Source organism: Lepus europaeus, chromosome 22 (assembly GCF_033115175.1).
Source record: "Lepus europaeus isolate LE1 chromosome 22, mLepTim1.pri, whole genome shotgun sequence".
NCBI classification, from domain to species: Eukaryota; Metazoa; Chordata; class Mammalia; order Lagomorpha; family Leporidae; genus Lepus; species Lepus europaeus.
The window spans coordinates 36,167,938-36,187,003 of NC_084848.1; the positions used below are offsets into that span (position 1 = coordinate 36,167,938).

At 52.1% G+C, this 19,066-nt stretch overlaps 1 protein-coding gene across 1 annotated transcript in view; it reads right to left on the minus strand.

Annotated features, from left to right (window-relative positions):
- Positions 1 to 826: 826 nt before the first annotated feature.
- FNTB (farnesyltransferase, CAAX box, beta) overlaps positions 827 to 19,066 on the minus strand; it is a 92,368-nt gene continuing 74,128 nt past the window's right edge. The window contains exons 10-12 of the mRNA XM_062181381.1: positions 8,027 to 8,138; positions 7,318 to 7,432; positions 827 to 2,086 (exon numbers count right to left, since the gene is read on the minus strand). Coding sequence (XP_062037365.1) covers positions 1,949 to 2,086; positions 7,318 to 7,432; positions 8,027 to 8,138 — 365 coding nt within the window. The 3' untranslated portion in view covers positions 827 to 1,948. The remainder of the gene's footprint in view (positions 2,087 to 7,317; positions 7,433 to 8,026; positions 8,139 to 19,066) is intronic.

The window sequence follows — 19,066 nt, forward strand, 5'->3', positions numbered from 1 at the left end:
GCTGCAGTCCGACTAGTGGCTTCGCAAATGATCCCACTAATTCAGTGTGGTTTAGGGATACAGCGTCCAGGTGCTGTCACCCCAGAGGGGTTCACGCAGGCTTATCCAGGGCGGAGGGCGGGTCTAAGGGGGAAGCTGGGGCCCCTCCAGGCAGAGATCTGGAGCTGTACTCTCTGGTGGGGGTGGGGGTGCAGGGTGGTATTTAACTGGGAGAACCCAACTTAATGCCACGGAAGTGTCAGCTACCCAGGGACCAGCCTGAGCACCCGGGATGGATTCACCTCGGGAAAGGCTCCAGAGGCTCATGGATATGTCTTCCCCCTGAGATGATAGGCCCAGGCTTTCCCCTCTCCTTTCTAGTAGTCAAACGGTACCTACCCTAGGGCCTGGCTCCGGTCCCCACTCCCTGGTGTTACACCAGCCCAGACGAAAGTGATCCCTTCTCTCTTACCATGCCCATCAGCACTGCAGTGGACCACACAATCCCTCCAGGCTTCTCGTGCTAAGAGGGCCTGGCCTTTGGTTGTAGCAATGAGGAGGATGCTTGTCTACGTGCTAACTCCTGCTGCATCCAGGCCGACCCATGACAGCCCCGCCCCCACCGCTGCCAAACACCTGCTCCGGGGCCCTGGAGCAAGTCCCCACTCACGGACTGTGTGGTGTGCTGGGCCCCGAGGAGTGAGCTGCTCCAGGTTTGGGGATACCAGCTCCTGCTATGTCCGGCCAGGCCCGGGGCTTCCCCACCTCTCTGGGGTCGCAGGCACCAGTGGCCTGGCGTCCCCAGCACACAGGAGGAGACAAGTTCAGATCACAAGTCAGACAGCATAGAAAATGTTATTCTTTTATTATTCCAAGGAGGTAACAGGGGGCCCAACCTGCCACAGCCATGGGAGTGAGAGGCAGCCAGCGGCCAGTGGGTTGAGAAGAGCCTCCCGCTGCATCTCCGAGCCCCGTCTGTGACGGCCAGGTCATGGGCAGGTGACCCCGCTCGGCACCCCACTGCCAGCGAAGGGCTCGATGTGGAGGCGCCCGGGCCCCCTGTCCCCCACAGCAGCTGATGGCCCTGCCCAGCACTTAACCTTATTCCTGGGAGCCCAGAGCAGGCAGGGCGGGGGCCAGGCCCAAGTCATCAGTCTGGGTGAGAGATCTAGTCGTGTTAATACTTGGGGAGAGAGAAGACAGCACTGGGAGTGTGGAGCAAGGGGGGACGCGGTGAGTGGCCCCAGGCTGTGGGCGCCACCCTGAGCACTTTGGGGGATTCTCAGGTACATGATGCGCAGGGAGAGGGTGGGAGCCCGGGGGCTGCTTCCCCTGGCTGGGAGTGGAACTTGGGGTTCACTTCCACTCATTATTGGTTTCCGGGGCCGAAGTCCTCACCCTTGGGGCAGAAGCAGGTGTCATCCATGCAGCAAGCGCGGCCTTGCAGGGGTGCATGGTGACTCCGTTCTCCAGCGTGGAGGGGTCGGACAACCGGCCCCAGGAGACCCTCCTTCCCCCCACCCCAGCTCCTGCCCCTGCAAATGACCAGGGTGGGAGGCGCGAGGCGGAGGCGGCTCCCAGCGCAGCCCCGTGTGCTCCTGCTGTGGGGCCTGGGCACCCCTACGGTCCCCCACGGCCTAGGGCACGCTGTGTACCATGGGAGTGTCTGGCAAGGCAAGGCAGGCGCCGTCCCGGCCGGGGCCGTGGGTGCGGCCGTTCACTTCCAAGCACTGTCCAAGCTGGAGCTGTGGGCGGGCACCGCTTCCGCCCAGCTAAGAGGTTTTTGGTTTGATAACTTTTGGAAAGAATTTGTGAAAACCACACCACCGCGTTCTCGTCCCCCAGAGCCACCGGCTTGGTTTGGTTTGGCGCGAAAGGACAGAGAGAGGCAGAGCTCCATAGTGGCTAAGGCTTGTGCGGCACACAGCGCACTATGGGTCTGGGCGGGGAGGCGGGGGCCGCAGGTGGCCTAGTCGCTGGCAGGCTCTGGCGACACAGACACGTCGTCCTGGAGCTCCTCGAAGCCGGGGACGGGCTTCTGCAGAAAGTGCGTGCTGGCCTGGATCACCTTGTCCGGGCCGATGTTGTACACCGGGTGTGTGGGCTGCTGTAGAGAGCAGACGCCAGTTAGCGAGCCTGGGGCACCCCAGCGACGCACACATCCTCGGTCCCCCCACCCCCCCAGGCCTCCGAGGCACACAGAGATGCATCAGTCGCCGTTCAAATCCGGGGGATGGGCCAAACACATCCAGTACAGAAGACACAGGGAGCGCCACACAGCCCAAGACAAGGCTGTCAGAAGTTCTAGAACGTTCGCAAGTGCTTATGACACTGAGGGAAAACGGTAGTGCACAATGCTATCTCTGACTTTTCATTTTTAAAAACTGATGTATTAATTTGAAAGGCAGAATGACACAGAAGGAGAGGGAGAGAGAGAAGAGAGATTTTTCCATCCACTGGTTTACTCCCCAACTGCCCACAATAGCCAGGGCCAGGCTAGGCCAGGCCGAAGCCCGGAGTCAGGAACTCCATCCGGGTGTCCCACATGGGTGGTGAGAACCCAAGTACTTGAGCCATCATCTGCCACCTCCCAGGGACACCGGCAGGAAGCAGGATCACAAGCACAGAGCAGCCAGGACTCGAACCAGCGCCCTGATAACGAGATGCAGGCTGCCTGACCTAGTGTCCCACAATGCCTGTCCCTCTCAATCACTTTTAAAAATGCGTTTGTGGGGGCCGGTGTTGTGGCATAGCAGGTAAAGCTGCTGCCTGAAGTGCCAGCATCCCATACGGGCACTGGTTCAAGTCCCGGCTGCTCCACTTCCGATCCAGCTCTCTGCTATGGCCTGGGAAAGCAGTAGAAGATGGCCCAAGCCCTTAGGCCCCTGCACCTAATGTGGGAGACCAGTATGGAGCTCCTGGCTCCTAGCTTTGGCCTGGCCTGGCCTGGCCTAGCCTTGGCTATTACAGCCATTTGGAGAATGAACCAGTGGATGGAAGAGGCACGTGCTGCGCTCTCTTTCTCTCTCTCTCTGTTTTTCAAGTAAATAAATAAATACTTTAAGGAAAAAAAAAAAAAACTGATACACAAACTTTTTCCAAGACAGAAAAGTAAGTATGAGAGGAAGGAGCCCATCTGATTTGATAAGGCTATATTATCCTGAAACACAGAATGGGAATGAGCAATACGTTGAAATCTTAGACCAGTCTTTCTTATGAACACACATGCCGGAAACTCCTAAGTAAAAATACTAGCAACCTGAACCCAGCTGCATGCTGAATCCATGAAAACCCTGCTATGACCAAAAAGAGTTTATCCCAGGCATGAAGGTGTAACGCCAGAATGTTGGATTTTAACATTAAAGGAGAAAAAGCAGATGCAGAAGAAGCATTCAACAGAACGTAACACAAACGGCACAAACCTCGCCACGCAGGAATGGCGACTGTCATGACCCTGCCCACGGGAACTGTCACGGTTAACGGTGACATTACAGAGACCTTCCCGTTGTAGCTGGGGCTAGAGAGGACCCCCCTCCCATACCCACTGTGTCACCACGCTGTGGGGCCTTAGCTGACATCACAAGGCAAGGACCATGAATAAAATGCTGGAGTCGGGAGAGGCAAGTCCTTACCTGAAAATGAGGTTACTTTCCAATTAGGAAAGTACAAGAGATTCTGTAAATGATTAAGCGAGTCCAGCAAGGAACCCAGATACAAAGTTAATATACAAATAGCATTAGCGTTTCTATATACTAGTACAAGCTGTTATATAAGGGAGAGAGAAAAGGTTCCATCACATGGACACAAAAACTCTAAATCACCTAGTGTGGTAATGACACAGGGAGCGTGCCAGTCCTTTACAGAAAATGTCACAGCAGATCGCTGAAGGGCAAGACAGGAAAATCAGAAAGACACATATTCAAGAAGCCTTAATATTGAAAAGATGTTAGTTGTCTCTATCGACCTAAAGTTTAGTGCAATTGCCATAAAAATTCACACAGGCTTGTTTTTAAGATTTTAAAGGCAGAGTGACAGACCTTCTGTGGGCTGGTCCACTCCCCTAAATGCCCACCATGGCTGGGGCTGGGCCAGGCTGAAGCCAGGAGCCTAGCACCCCATCCATCTTGGGCCATCTTCCGCTGCATTCCAGGCGTATTGGCAGGGAGCTGGGCTGCAGGTGTAGCAAACCCACGCTGTGCCGCCACACCACCGCTCCCTTCCCGGGCAATTGTGAGGGAGAAGAAAGAGGTGGACAGGATTTGCCTACCTGTGTTCAGATTTGCTTGGGACACTGCAGATAGGCAAACGGGGCAAGGGATGGGAACGGAGTGTAGAAGCAGAGCCCTGATGGACAGAAACTTGAACAAGTGTGCGGCACGTGCTGGGGACCCTTCGGCAGCAAAGGCTAAAGCTTCAACAAATGGCGCTGGGGAAAGAAGACGCACTTCCACCCAACCCTCACTGGCGAGAAATCCCAGAGAATTTAAAGTCTAGAGAAAAAAAGCAAAACCTCAAACTACTTAGAAGAAAACAGATTTATGATCTTGAGATAAGAAGAGTTCTTTTTTTAAAAAGATTTATTTATTTGAAAGTCAGTTACACACATGCACGCACACACACACACACACACGGGGCGGGGGGGGGGGGTCTTCTATCTGCTGGTTCATCGCCCAATTGGCCGCATGGCCAGAGCCGTGTTGATCCGAAGCCAGGAGCCAGGAGCTTCTTCCAGGTCTCCCACAGGGGTGCAGGGGCCAAAGCACTTGGGCCATCTTCTACTGCTTTCCTAGACCACAGCAGAGAGCTGGATCAGAAGTGGAGCAGCCAGGACTCGAACCGGCGCCCATATGGGATGCCAGCCCTCAGGCAGTGGCTTTACTCGCTACACCACAGTGCCGGCCCCAGAAGAGTTCTTAAGCAAACCTCCATCCCCCCACCACAAAAAAAAAAAAAAAAAAAAAAAAAAGTTATGAGCACTTTAAAATTTTCTGCTAAACAATAACAATGAAAAAATACTAAAGATGAAAACTGTTTCACAAACTGGAAGACATTCACCACCCAGACATAAGTGGCAACAGACTGGTATCGAGAATACACGGAGGGGTTAGCACTGTGGCACAGTGGGTAAAGTCACCGCCTGCAATGCCGGCATCCCATACGGGTGCCAATTTGAGTCCCGGCTGCTCCATTTCTAATCCAGCTCTCTGCTATGCCCTGGGAAAGCAGCAGAGGATGGCCCAAGTCCTTGGGCCACCATACCCACGTGGGAGACCTGGAAGAATCTCCTGGCTTTGGATCAGTGCCGCTCTGGCTGTTGTGGCCAATTGGGGAGTGAACCAGTGGATGGAAGACCTCTCTCTCTCTCTGTGTGTAACTTTGACTTTCAAATAAATCAATCTTTAAAAAAAATGCGTGGAGAACTCCTATAAATAAGAAAAGGAAAACCAAGTGAAATGACAAACCAGCATGAAGATGAGCAAAGGGTACGAACTGGCAGGCAATTCGCAGAGAATCGAACACGGCAAGTGTCGGAAAGATGCCCAGTCTAGCTAGTAATCAGGACCAAGATCAAGATCAGATGGAGGGGGTGCCAGATTCTATCCCAGTTGCCCCTCTTCCAGGCCAGCTCTCTGCTATGGCCCGGGAAGGCAGTGGAGGATGGCCCAAGTCCTTGGGCCCTGCACCCACATGGGAGACCAGAAGCACCTGGCTCCTGGCTTCGGATCGGCAAGATGCGCCAGCCGCAGCGGCCATTGGGGGGTGAACCAACGGCAAAAAGGAAGACCTTTTTCTCTGTGTCTCTCTCTCTCACTATCCACTCTGCCTGTATCAAAAAAAAAAAAAAAAATCAGATGGAGGCCAGTACCGTGGCTTAACAGGCTAATCCTCCACCTTGCGGCGCCGGCACACCGGGTTCTAGTCCCGGTTGGGGCGCCGGATTCTATCCTGGTTGCCCCTCTTCCAGGCCAGCTCTCTGCTATGGCCCGGGAAGGCAGTGGAGGATGGCTCAAGTGCTTGGGCCCTGCACCCACATGGGAGACCAGGAGAAGCACCTGGCTCCTGGCTTCGGATCAGCGAGATGCGCCATCCGCAGTGGCCATTGGAGGGTGAACCAACGGCAAAAAGGAAGACCTTTCTCTCTTTCTCTCTCACTATGCACTCTGTCAAAAAAAAAAAAAAAAAAAAAAATCAGATGGAGACGCCGTTCCATAGCCACCACACTGGCAAAAAGGAAAGGGTCTGACGACAGAGCGCATGTTAGCGCTGCCGTGAGCATAAAGGCACACAGGCCTGAGGGGGAGGGACGATGTCCTGCTCCAGCCCAGCGGGACACACGGACGCACTCATGAGCCCGACAAGAATGTTCACGGCAATGCTGTGGTAGCAAAAACCTGGAGGCAATCTAAAAGTCGAGCACAGGAGCACAGAGAACTGAACGTGGCGCCTTTATACAAAGGAGCAGTATACAGTGGTTAAGAGGAATAAGCAACACACACCCACAGGGATAAACCTCAGAAATGCAATGGCCAGGGAGAGAGAGCCACACAGACTAGCTGGTACGCTGACAGTCAGAAATGGGCAAGAATGAGGGACGCGCAGAGGTGTGACGCCTGGCGAAGTTAGGACAGAGTGCCCTCTGGGGAAGGAGAGGCAAGACGGGAGGAGGACGACCTGAGAGGCCAGTGGGGGGACTGTTAAGACTTGAAGCTGAGCGGTCGCTACTCCGATTTTCTCGGAGTAAGGATGAGGCTGCGCGTCTCACTGCTGGGCCGTCTGTGTACCTTCTCCTTGACTGAAACATCTCCCAGTTCCAACCAAGCCACACACAGGGAAGGTGGAGGACACAGGTGCGAAACCAGGGGCCACGGCAGCGCCACCCACAGCCAGATCCCTAGGTGGGAGGTGCTGGGACGTGGTCCCTGCGGACACGCCCCCTCGGCCAGGCGGCTGTGGGTCTGGCTGCGGTGGGGAACTGTCACAGGCGGGGAAGGGGGATGTTTGCAAAGGAAGCAGCACCAATCGTGAGGAGTGTTGGGAAGGAGGCGTGGTGGCGCAGCTCGCGACCACGGCTGCAGAGTGCAGTGCCCGGGACAGCTAGAGCCGCCGTTCGGTGCAGGGGTGGGGCCTGCCGAGACTCACAGCCCCTGTGTAACAGCCGACTGGCCCAGTTCCTTGACCCTGGGGGAGAGGCACGGGACCTGTGTCCCAGATAATGTCCCCAGTGGGGGCGCTGGGCCTGCCTGGAGGGGGCATTTCCTCCATGGTCACCCCTGCAGTGACCACCAAGCTGCGAGCATGACTGGCGAGCAGGCATGCCGTGCCCCCGCACCCCCTTACCAGCGCGTTTTCCGGCACACCGAGGATCACGTCGTGCAACATGGCTCCGCTGCCGAAGTGCTGGGCTATGGACAAACCACTGAGGCAGTAGCAGGTGTGGTAGAAGTCCCGCGACCTGCAAGGACAGGGCAGCTCCGAGCCACACTTCCCAGTCGGCTGTACACAGTGGGATGCGATCCCACAGCCCACCTGTATCCGCTGTGTGGCTACGGGGAGGGTGGCCTTCCCTGCAGTGGTTCTGAGAGCCCCATCCTCCAGCCCCCACCCCACCCCACCGATGGGAACTGCCATGCCAGAGTCAGATTCTCCACCTGTCTTCTCCAAAGGGCTCTTGGGGGTGGGGGGCCGTGGTGGTGCTAAATAATACGCTGCGGTAGAAATCAGCCAAGTTCTCCCCAAGAAACTGCTGGGCTGGCTGTGCCCCTGGACGCCCACGGCAGCGGGCTGTGCGCCCGGGGGGAGGATGGAGGGTAAGGGGACAGGGCACACAAGGCAGCTCCCGTTTGAGTGAGTCACTTACTCTGCCCTGTAGGGGTTGTCGTGATTACAATCTCTGCTTATCACACGCAGAGGTTTTAAACATCCTGTATCCCGTTCTATTGCAATCAGTTTTGCTTTTTTAAAAGGCGGCGAGCTGCCAGTCCAGCCATCTGTCCGCTTGCCTGGGGTGCGGCAGGGCTGTGCCCTGCTCCCCGGGGGAGGCACTCACTTGCCGGGCTTGTCCAGCAGGCCCCCCGCGGGGCACTGGCAGCACATCAGGATGTACTCCTGCAGGGCCTGCTGATGGAACATCCAGTGGCTCATGCTGAGGGCTGTGTCACCTGCGGGAAAGGCCAAGGGTCAGAAAGGGCCTGGCTGCAGCCCAGCCAAAGCCTCGGGTGTCCTTTGCCTCTTATCTCGCGGGGATAACAAGTTGGGGTTTCCCTCGATGCTCCATGCACTCTTGGTACACCTGCTGTCTCCACGCACGTTCCACACGTCCCTTCTGAACCTTGACTTGTGTCACGGAGCAGCCGGCCTGAGCAGCTCTTCCGCCTTCCTTGGGGGGCGCCCCCAGGTCACCTTAGATGGGCCCGAGGCCACCTCACGGGCAGGCAGTGGAGCAGCTGCTGGGCTAAGCTTTGCAGGCGGCTCCAAAGACTTTCCCCCAGCATAGCTCTTGTTAGTCAGACTCCAGGTAGCCAGGGGAGGTCTCTCCAGGAGCAATGAAGCCTGCATTTACTCCAGTGCCCAAAGGCAGTGGGCAATTCTCGGCACAGAAAGCTTTCCCAACAAACATTACTAGGAATAGCGCCCCCTGCACCGTGCAACATGATGGCCCAAGCAACACTCAGCTATGTGCGTGGTAACACTTAAAGTACATACAATGGGTTCCATGCTTAGAGAATGTTCCAAGGGCAAACTTGCCAACCAACAGAGCTGGGCAGAGCTATTTCCTGTGGACAGAAGCTGACTGCAGACAGTCCACGGAGGCTGTGCATTAATTCCTTGGTCGGTTTTGTACTTTGATCCCTGGGCTACAGGTGGCAATTGCGAGCTACTGTTTCTTTCTTCCAGTCTTTTTGTTTCTGACTTTTTCTACATAGTCATTATATCTTACGTTTTGCTGTAGGCATAAACTTTCTATTCTGCTACATAATCATCGTAACCCTTGTACTCGCATCATAATCTTCATATTCATCCTTCTAAGTAGCTTCTTGCTTGTCAGTGGATGCACAAGGTAACTGTACCATAAAAGTCAGCAGCCAAAAACCTTAACTATGCAAGTACATAAGCTTCTATGGTAAAACCCTAAGAATTTACCGTAAATACTGTATAGAAAGACAAGTAGGCAAGCAAAATAGCTAATTGTGGAATACCTGAAACAGAAAACAACAATTTTTTATTAGAGAGCTGGGGGAGAGCTGGAAGCCGTGCCAGTTTCCTGGGTTGAGCACTGGGCAAGTGATAGCGGCCGACACTGGAGGCCTTGTACCGAACCACTCACCCTTGCCCTCAAAGGGTCTCAAAAGGTCTGTTGAACTGCCTATTATTAAGAACTATGCATGAACTTCAACTTTTCTTGGCACCAAAATAAGTTTTTTCCCCCCATTTTCCATGAACTTTTTGAACTCTCCCAGGATCTGATGGGGATTTCATTCTATCTGCCGTTACTCACTTCCAGGGCTGTTCCTTGCACTTGTAAGAAATGATGCACTAACAATGGTGCGAACACTCTCTACAGCTGGGATTATTTTCTTCAAGTAAACTGACTAGAGTGGCATTAGTCAGTTAAAGGGAATAAGCGTTTTAAAAGATTCTAAGTAATAACTTGCTTAAAGAATTTATATAGCTGCCAATATAATTTTTTTTTTTTGACAGGCAGAGTGGATAGTGAGAGAGAGAGAGAGACAGAGAGAAAGGGTCTTCCTTTTTTTTGCCATTGGTTCACCCTCCAATGGCCGCTGCAGCCAGCGCATTGCGCTGATCTGAAGCCAGGAGCCACGTGCTTATCCTGGTCTCCCATGCGGGTTCAGGGCCCAAGCACTTGGGCCATCCTCCACTGCATTCCCGGGCCACAGCAGAGAGCTGGCCTGGAAGAGGGGCAACCGGGATAGAATCCGGCGGTCCAACCGGGACTAGAACCCTGTACTACGTCCAGCACTGGTCACTTTTTAAAAAGTCCTCAGCAGCTAAAAATGGTAAAATAGTACCTGATCACTGATTTAATCAAATAATTTCAATTAACACAGACACTGTGCATAGAATGGGGTGCCCACATGTGATGTTCTGATCCACCTACGCATTATCCAACCAGGAGAAACACACCTTCAGCCTGTTAGCATCTAAAATCTTCTTTTGCCTTTTTAGAAAAATGTAAGTGCATTCTCTACAGTGACGGCACTGGGAGGTAGATCACCAGAACTCCCTACTCCCATCTAACTGGAACCCAGCACCCAGGAATGGACCTTTCTCCATCTCTCTCTCTCTGCTCCCCACTCTCCTCTGAATGTTTTGAGATTTCACATGAGATCACAGGCTCCTTGTCTTTCTCTGCTTGGCTCATTCCATTCAGTGTAACGACCTGCAGCTCTCTCTGTGTGGCTGCAGATCACAAGCTTGCGTCCTGGAGCTGACGGAGTATGAATCCAGTGTGTTCTCTTTATCAGTGATGGACATGTGGATGGTTTTCACTTCCTTGGCTGTCGTGTACAGCGCTATGATAACTGTGGGAGCACGGACGTCTCTTCTGTAGACTGATTCTCTTAAGTAATGGAGTTGCCAGATCATGTGATGGATTTTTTTTTTTTTTTTAACAGGCAGAGTGGACAGAGAGACAGAGAGAAAGGTCTTCCTTTGCCGTTGGTTCACCCTCCAATGGCCGCTGCGGCCGGCGCGCCGCAGCCGGCGCACCACGCTGATCCAAAGGCAGGAGCCAGGTGCTTCTCCTGGTCTCCCATGGGTACAGGGCCCAAGGACCTGGGCCATCCTCCACTGCACTCCTGGGCCATAGCAGAGAGCTGGCCTGGAAGAGGGGCAACTGGGACAGAATCTGGCGCCCCGACCGGGACTAGAACCCGGTGTACCGGCGCCACAAGGCGGAGGATTAGCCTAGTGAGCCACGGTGCCGGCCCAAGTGATAGATTTTTAAAAATGGGTTTCTTTTTAAAGAAATTATTTCTTTTTTTCACTTGATTTGAGGGAGTCCTAAACACCCACAATAGCTAGTGCTAGGCCAGAGCCAAGAGTGAGACTCTCCACCCAGCTCTCCAACACGGGTGGCAGGGACCGAGTATTTGAGCCATCAGTTGCGCCTCACAGGGTGACGACTAACAGGAAGCTAGAACTGGAAGCAGAGCCCGGACTTCGACCAGGCACTCCCAACGGGATGCAGGTGACCCACCTGCTTCACCCAACACCAGCTGGTTTTATTTTGTTTGAGGAGCCCCCTAGTGTTTTCCACAACGACTGAATTAATGTCCATTCCTTCCAGCAGTGTGCCATGGCTCCCTTTTCTCATCCTTGCCAGTGCTTGTCATCTTTTGTCTTTCTGATAGCAAATCTAACTGGAGAGAGGTGATACCTCATTGGAGTTTGGACATGCACTCCTCTGAAGATTAGTGATACTGAGTGTTTTCTCACGTACCTCTGTTGGCCAACTGTATATTCTTTGAAAAATGTCATTGTAGAGCAGCAGGTTAAGCTGCTGCCTGCAATGCTGGCATTCCATGAGAGTGCTGGTTGGAGTCCCAGCTGCTGCACTACCAATCCAGCTCCCTGCTAATGTGCCTGAGAAAGCAACAGGTGGTGGCCCAAGAGCTTGGGCCCCTGCACCCACATGGGAGACCTGGACAGAGTTCCTAACTCCTGGCTTCAGCCAGCACTTTTTGGAACAGGTTAAAAAAAAAAAAAACATAGAAAACAAAAGCAAAAATAGACAAATGGTACATAATCAAATTAAAGAGCTTATGCAAAGAGAGGGAAACAGTCAAGAGTGAGCAGACAGCCTAAAGAATGGAAGAAAATATTTGCAAGCTCTACATTTGATAAGGTGTTAATAATCAGAATACATAGGAAATGCAACACCATAGCAAAAACCAAATAACCGAACTTAAAAAATGGGCTGATTTGGGGTTGGCACTGTGGCATAGAAGGCTAAGCCTCTGCCTCTGTGGCACCAACATCCCATATGGGAGCTGGTTCGTGTCCCGGCTGCTCCTCTTCCAATCCAACTCTCTGCTGATGGCAGGGGATAGAAGAAGATGGCCCAAGTGTTAGGGTCCCTGCACCTGCGTGGGTGACCCGGAAGAAGCTCCTGGCTTCGGATTGGCCCAGCTCCAGCTGTTGCAGCCATTTGGGGAGTGAACCAGAAGATGGAAGACCTTTCTCTCTGTCTCTCCTCTGTAACTCTACCTCTTAAAATCCTTTTAAAAATGGGCAGACTTAAACAGACTTTTGAGATTTCTTTACTTGAAAGGCTGAGTTACAGAGTGAGAGAGAGAGAGAGATCAGTCTTCCACCTGCTGGTTCATTCCCTAAATGGCCACAATGGCTGAAAACCAGAGCCAGAAGCTAGAAGCTCCACTCAGGTCTTCCATGGGGGCGGCAGGGGCCCCAAGTACTTGGGCCATTATCCACTGACTTCCCACACTCATTAGTAGGAGCTGCATCAGAAGAGTAGCTGGTGCCCAAACCAGCACTCCAGTATGGGATGCCAGCATCCCCACTGTGGCAGGTCAGCACCCCAGTGTGTGTTCTTAGCACCTTGGTCAAACATCTGTTGGCTGCAGACATGTAAGTTTACTTCTATGTTCTTTATTCCACTGGTCCATGTGTCCGTTTTTATGCCAGGAGCATGCTATTTCAATGCTATAGCTTTGTAATACATTTTAAAGTCAGGGAGTATATTCTGCTTTGTTCATTTTGGTTCAAGACTGCTTTGGCTGTTCCAGGTTTTTTGTGGCTACATCACATTTAAAAAGGGAGATCGGGCACTCCCCTATCTGCTGGTTCACTCCCCCAGTGCCTGCAAACAGCCAGGCTGGGTCAAAGCAAAAGACAGGAGCCAGGAACTCAATGCGAGTCTCCCCCGTGAGTGGCAGGGACCCGCGTGCTGGAGCCGCCACTGCTGTCTCCCAGGGTGTGCCACTGGAAGGAAGCTGGAACCGGGGTGGAGTTGAGATACAAACCGAGGCACTCCACTCTGGGATGCAGGCATCCACCAGGCCACACGCCTGCCTGCTTTGTATAAATTGTGCTAGTTTCTTTTTCTAGTTTTGAAAAAAAAGTCATAGTTTTTTTTTTTTTTTTCCTCCCCAGTAGGGATTACATTGAATCCATACATCGCTTTGGGTACTGTGGACAGTTGAATGGGGATTCTTGTAATCCATGAACACAGAATGACTTTCACTTCCCTGTGTCTGTTGCAATTTCTTTCATCAATGTTTTATAGCTTTCGTTGTATTTTATTTATTTAAGAGGTGGAGTTACAGACAGGGAGAGGGAGAGACAAAGATCATCTATCTGCTGATTCACTCCCTAAATGGCAGCAACGGCTGGAGCTGGGCTGATCCGGAGCCAGGAGCTGCTTCCAGGTCTCCTACATGGGTACACGGGTCTACTGCTTTCCCAGGCCATAGCAGAGAGCTGGATGGGAAGAGGGGCAGCCAGAGATGTCTTCCATCTGTTGGTTCACTCCCTAAATGGCCACAATAGCCAGGGCATGGCCAACAGAAGCCAGGAGGCCTGCACCTCTTCCAGGTGTCCCATGTTGGTGTAGGGCCCCAGGGACCTGGGCCATCTCCTTCTGCTTTCCCGGGCACATCAGCAGGGAGCAGGATCCGAAGTGGAGCAGCTGGGACATGAACTGACACTCACATGGGATGCTGGCATCACCGGCAATAGCTTAACCCAGGATGCCACAACGCCAGCCCCAGTTTTCATTGTGTTTTTAAAAATGCATTTATTGACCGGCGCCGCGGCTCAACAGGCTAATCCTCCGCCTTGCGGCGCCGGCACATCGGGTTCTAGTTCCAGTCGGGGTGCCGGATTCTGTCCCGGTTGCCCCTCTTCCAGGCCAGCTCTCTGCTGTGGCCAGGGAGGGCAGTGGAGGATGGTCCAAGTGCTTGGGCCCTGCACCCCATGGGAGACCAGGAGAAGCACCTGGCTCCTACCATCAGATCAGCACGGTGCGCCGGCTGCAGTGTGCCAGCCGCGGCAGCCGTTGGAGGGTGAACCAACGACAAAAGAAGACCTTTCTCTATCTCTCTCTCTCATTGTCCACTCTGCCTGTCAAAAAAAAAAAAAAAAAATGCATTTATTTACCTGAAGAGCAGAGCAGCAGAGAGATCTTCCATCGACTGGTTACTCCCTAGATGCCTGAAACAGCCAGGGTTGGGCCAGGCCAAAGCAAGGCAGTCTATCCAGCGTTCCCACATGGGTGGCAGTGGCCCAATTAGCTGGGCCATCATGATCTGCCCACTCAGGCACATTAGCAGGAAGCTGGGTTGGAAGTGAGGAAGCTGCTCTCAAACCAGCACTCTGATATAGGAGGTAACTGGCTGTGCCGCAGAGATTTTTCACCTCTTTGGTTAAATTTATTCCTAATTTGCTTTATTTTTCTGTAGCTATTAGAATTGCTTTCTTGATTTCCTTTCAAACAATTCTCCACTTTGCTACTGAGTTGTATGCGTTGACTGCTGCACCTTCTCTGAATTCATTGATTGGCTGTAGCAGTTTTGGTAGCTCTGTTGGGGTTTCTTTGTATAAGGTCACGTCATCTGCAAACAATAACAAGTTGTCTTCTGCCTTCCAATTTGAATGCCCTCTCTCTCTCTTGCCTAACTACCTTGTTCTAGATCCTAGAAAGCTTTTCCGTTTTTCTCCATTCAACATTTTACCTGTCGGCTTACGGACCATGGTCTCTATTATGCTGACGTACATCCCCGCTATACACAACTTGCTTAGCGTTTTCCGTTGGACTTTCTACATCTATTGAGATAAGCATATGAATTTTTCTCTAGGTGTTTAATTTGCTATTTAAATTTTTATTTTTCATGACATTTTACAAATTCTTTTGATGTGACCTTTTACATAACAGAAAGCTCAGAAGGTCAAAAAATGCAAAAACCAAGATGATCATATGATTTTTTTTCCCTTTATCCTGTTGATGTGGTGGATCTTTTTTTTTTTTTAAGATTTTTTTATTTGGTGGCTGTGATGGCTGGGGCTACGCTGATCTGAAGCTGGGAGCTTGAAGCTTCCTCTGGGTCTCCCACGTGGGTGCAGGGGCCCAAGGACTTGGGCCATCTTCCATTGCTTTCCCAGGCCATAGCAGAGAGCTGGATCAGAAGTGGAGCAGCCAGGACTCGAACCAGTGCCCATACGGATACCGGCACTGCAGGTGGCGGCTTTACACCTGCTATGCCACAATGTTGGCCCTATTGTCTCTTAACATATTAAGATATCATTTTTCTCTAGACTTCATACTAAAGATATGAATGGTTTACATACCATGTTTAGAGCATTCTGAATTTTTTCTAAAGATACATTTCTTGGGGGCCAGCACTGTGGCATAGCAGGTAAAGCCGCCACCTGCATCCCATTTGGGTGCCATTTTGTATCCTGGCTGCTCCACTTCCCATCCAGCTCTCTGCTGTGGCCTGGGAAAGCAGTAGAAGATGGCCCAGGTCCTTGGGCCCCTGCACCCATGTGGGAGACCCAGAAGAAGCTCCTGGCTTCGGACTGGCTCAGCTCCAGCCATTGCAGCCAATTGGAAAGTGAACCAGCGGATGGAAGACCTCTCTCCTTCCCTCTCTGCCTTTCCTCCTCTGTGTAACTCTTTCAAATAAATCAATCTTTAAAAAAAAAAAAAAAAGATAATTTATTTACTCAAAAGTCAGAGTTAGTTACAGAGAGGGAGACAGAGAAATCTTCATCCATCTGCTGGTTGCATCGGCCAGAGCTGGGCCGATCCGAAGCCAGGAGTTTCTTCCAGGTCTCCCACACGGGTGCAGGGGCCCAAGGACTTGGGCCATCTGCCACTGCTTTCCCAGGCCATAGCAGAGAGCTGGATCGGAAGTGGAGCAGCTGGGACTCAAACCAGTGCCCATATGAGATGCTGGCACTGCAGGCAGCGGCCTTACCCCGCTACACCACAGTGCCAGCCCCTATTGATGCCTTTTAATGCATTTTATTTTTTTTTAAGATTTATTTTATTTATTTGAAAGACAGTTACTGGGAGAGGTAGAGAGAGAGAGGAAGAGGGGTAGGAATGTCTCTCATCTGCTGGTTCACTTCCCAAATGGCTGCAACAGCCGGAGCTGAGCCAATCCAAAGCCAGAATCTTCCTCTGGGTCTCCCACGTGAGTGCAGGGGCCCCAAGGACTTGGGCCATCCTCGGTTTCTTTCTCAGGCACATCAGCAGAAGTGGAGCAGCCGGGACTTGAACTGGCACCCATGTGGGATGCTGGCACCACAGGTCTAGGCCTTACCCCACTGGGCCACGGTGCCGGCCCCAGTGCATTTTAAATTTTGCTTAGTGTGCTTTCCAGCGGAAGGATTTCTTCTGGATTTTCAGAATGACTTCCATCTCTGTCCAGTCTGTGTTAAAGTAGCAGGGCGTTTCTCTGAGGTCTCGTGAATGCTCATCCAAGAATGTGCGAGTGGCCGCTGCTATCCGGTTGGCCTGTGGCACTTACTTCACTCACTGGGTTCCCAGAAAGTTCTTGAGTCTTACAGGGTTGACATCATCTGTGCACTGATGATGTAGGTATTTTTCCCAGTCTTTGAAATCTGGCTTTGTTTGTGGCTGACCTTCCAGAAATTCTGAGCAGTCTACCTATTTCCTCCGGGCCTGTAGATACTTCCGCTATTTCAGTCCGGGTGGTGCCCTAAATCAAGGTTTGCCACACGTCCACTGTGGATGTGTTGTTGCCGTTTCACAGGATACCCTGAACCTAGATTTGCCCCTAATCTGCTATTGGTATGTTGTTCAGAGTCAACTGAGGAAGTGTCTAAAATGTATTCTGTCTGCTGGGACTGGAGTAGGCCCAGACATTGAGTCCTGTGGCCCCCAACACTGCGATGCTAGATTACACCTGGACCCCAGAGCCCACAGAGACCAGCACAGCACAGAGGCGAGACCAAGGCCTACACTGCTGTGCGGTGTCTACTGCTGAGATAAACTCGCAGCCTGAGGCCACCATAACCAGCAGATGATGCTGGCTGGTAGTATAGAGGCCCAGCCAACTGTGGCCACAAGACTCCAACGTGGTACCAGAGCAGGTTGACAAGTTCTGTCTGTAGGCACTGTCAGGATCTGCCCTGTGTTGGGTTCTACCTGTCTGACACTGAGTCCCAAGACACAGTTCCTGTGGTTCCTTGCTATCTGCCCAGGTTGGTGCCAAGGTGGGTCACACCTGGGTCTCCCTACATGAGGCCTGCAGTGAGTCCACATCACTGGGACGCAGCTCTCTACCTGATGCTGAGAAGGGCTAAAGGGTCTGTCAGCGCTGGCCTAAAGGAAAAGAACCGGGCTTTATCTGCTACTGTGTCTCACCATGGTAGGCCCAGCTCTGGGCTTCCACCCAGACGGGAGTCCTAAGCTCCCATCTCTCCCTACTCCCCGGTGGCTGGAGTCTTGCTCCGTTGTCTTCTAGTGGTTGGAAGAGTGTGGCAGAAATAGTCCCTGGTTAAGGGGGTTCAAAAACTCAGTCAAGTAGGTACTGGCCTCGGGGGCAGGGATGTGGGGCCCCTTCCAGAACGGGCTTATCTCACGGCAGACTCGGCACAGTGCTTCTAGTCTAAGGTCTGGACTTCATTCGCAGCCCCTCTCCCAGGTGGGAGACAAGGCATCTCTCTCTCTACATTGAGCTCCTTGGAGCTTGGGGTGGGGGTGGGGGTGGGGGGAACAGGTGACACAGCCATCTCTTCCCTGATGATCACACTCAAACCAGGCACCGCGGTCTCCCCACACAGCTTCCTGAGCGCTTGACATACGAATGGCTGTTCAGACTGGGGTCCCCAGGACAGTCGATCGCCGGGGCATCTTAAGTCAGCTACCATGGTGCTCACGCTCCCTGACCGCCGACTTTGATTTGCATGCCTTAAGATCATTAATTTGGGGTGAAGACGTTCCATCGTTCTCAGTTATAGCTGTGTTTCCTTCCGAGTGCCTGTTTGTCCTTTGTCTTCTGAGACCCCATAGCCAATTCTATTAACCCAGCTTCTTACTGTGTTTGCCATTTGTCCGCATCACATGCCGTACTTCCTCCATTTTCTTTTCTTTTCTTTTTTTTTTTTTTTTTGACAGGCAGAGTGGACAGTGAGAGAGAGACAGAGAGAAAGGTCTTCCTTTACCATTGGTTCACCCTCCAATGGCCGCAGCAGCCAGCGCACTGCGCTGGTTCGATGGCAGGAGCCAGGTGCTTCTCCTGGTCTCCCATGGGGTGCAGGGCCCAAGCACGTGGGCCATCCTCCACTGTACTCCCGGGCCACAGCAGAGAGCTGGCCTAGAAGAGGGGCAACCGGGACAGAATCCGGCGCCCTGACTGGGACTAGAACCCGGTGTGCCGGCGCTGCTGGCGGAGGATTAGCCTAGTGAGCCGCGGCGCCGGCCACTTCCTCCATTTTCAGCTTTTGGTAATGTGGGCCTAGAAGTACACACACACATGCTCTCAGAGTCTACGCTTAGACCATGATCATACCATTCACTTTTCCTTTGATTTCCTCTTCAAAGAGCAGAGATAATGGATCTGGGGTCTTGTGGGAATGGTGATGAAAATGGTCTAAAATGGAGTGATGGTTGCACCACCCTGGGGATAGATCAAAACCACTGAGTCGCACACTTTCAACAGGTGAATTGTATAATACAAGAATTATATCTCAATAATGAAGCACATTTATTAAACTTTAGGATAGCTGTATTATACATTTCACATAAAATAGACCGTTAATTCATATCTGACTACAAATAAAAGCCTATTTAAGGTAAATGATAACCTAAAGCTAAAGCTAGAATCTGCTAAGAAAAATGCTATGTCTCTTATTTAAAAGGATTACACAGCGTTTAGTTACTTTTTACAAGTTTGAAAACTTAAAGTTCACAAACTCTACAAGGGGCTGCCAGAGATCCTGAATTTGAATGCCAGCGCATGCCGTCACAGCAAGATGAAGGGAGCTATGATTACAGGGTGATAACGGCGCACTGGAACCAGCCTTTTAAATCCCTTCCACCTCTGCCTTCAAGGATGGATCCCCATTACGATGT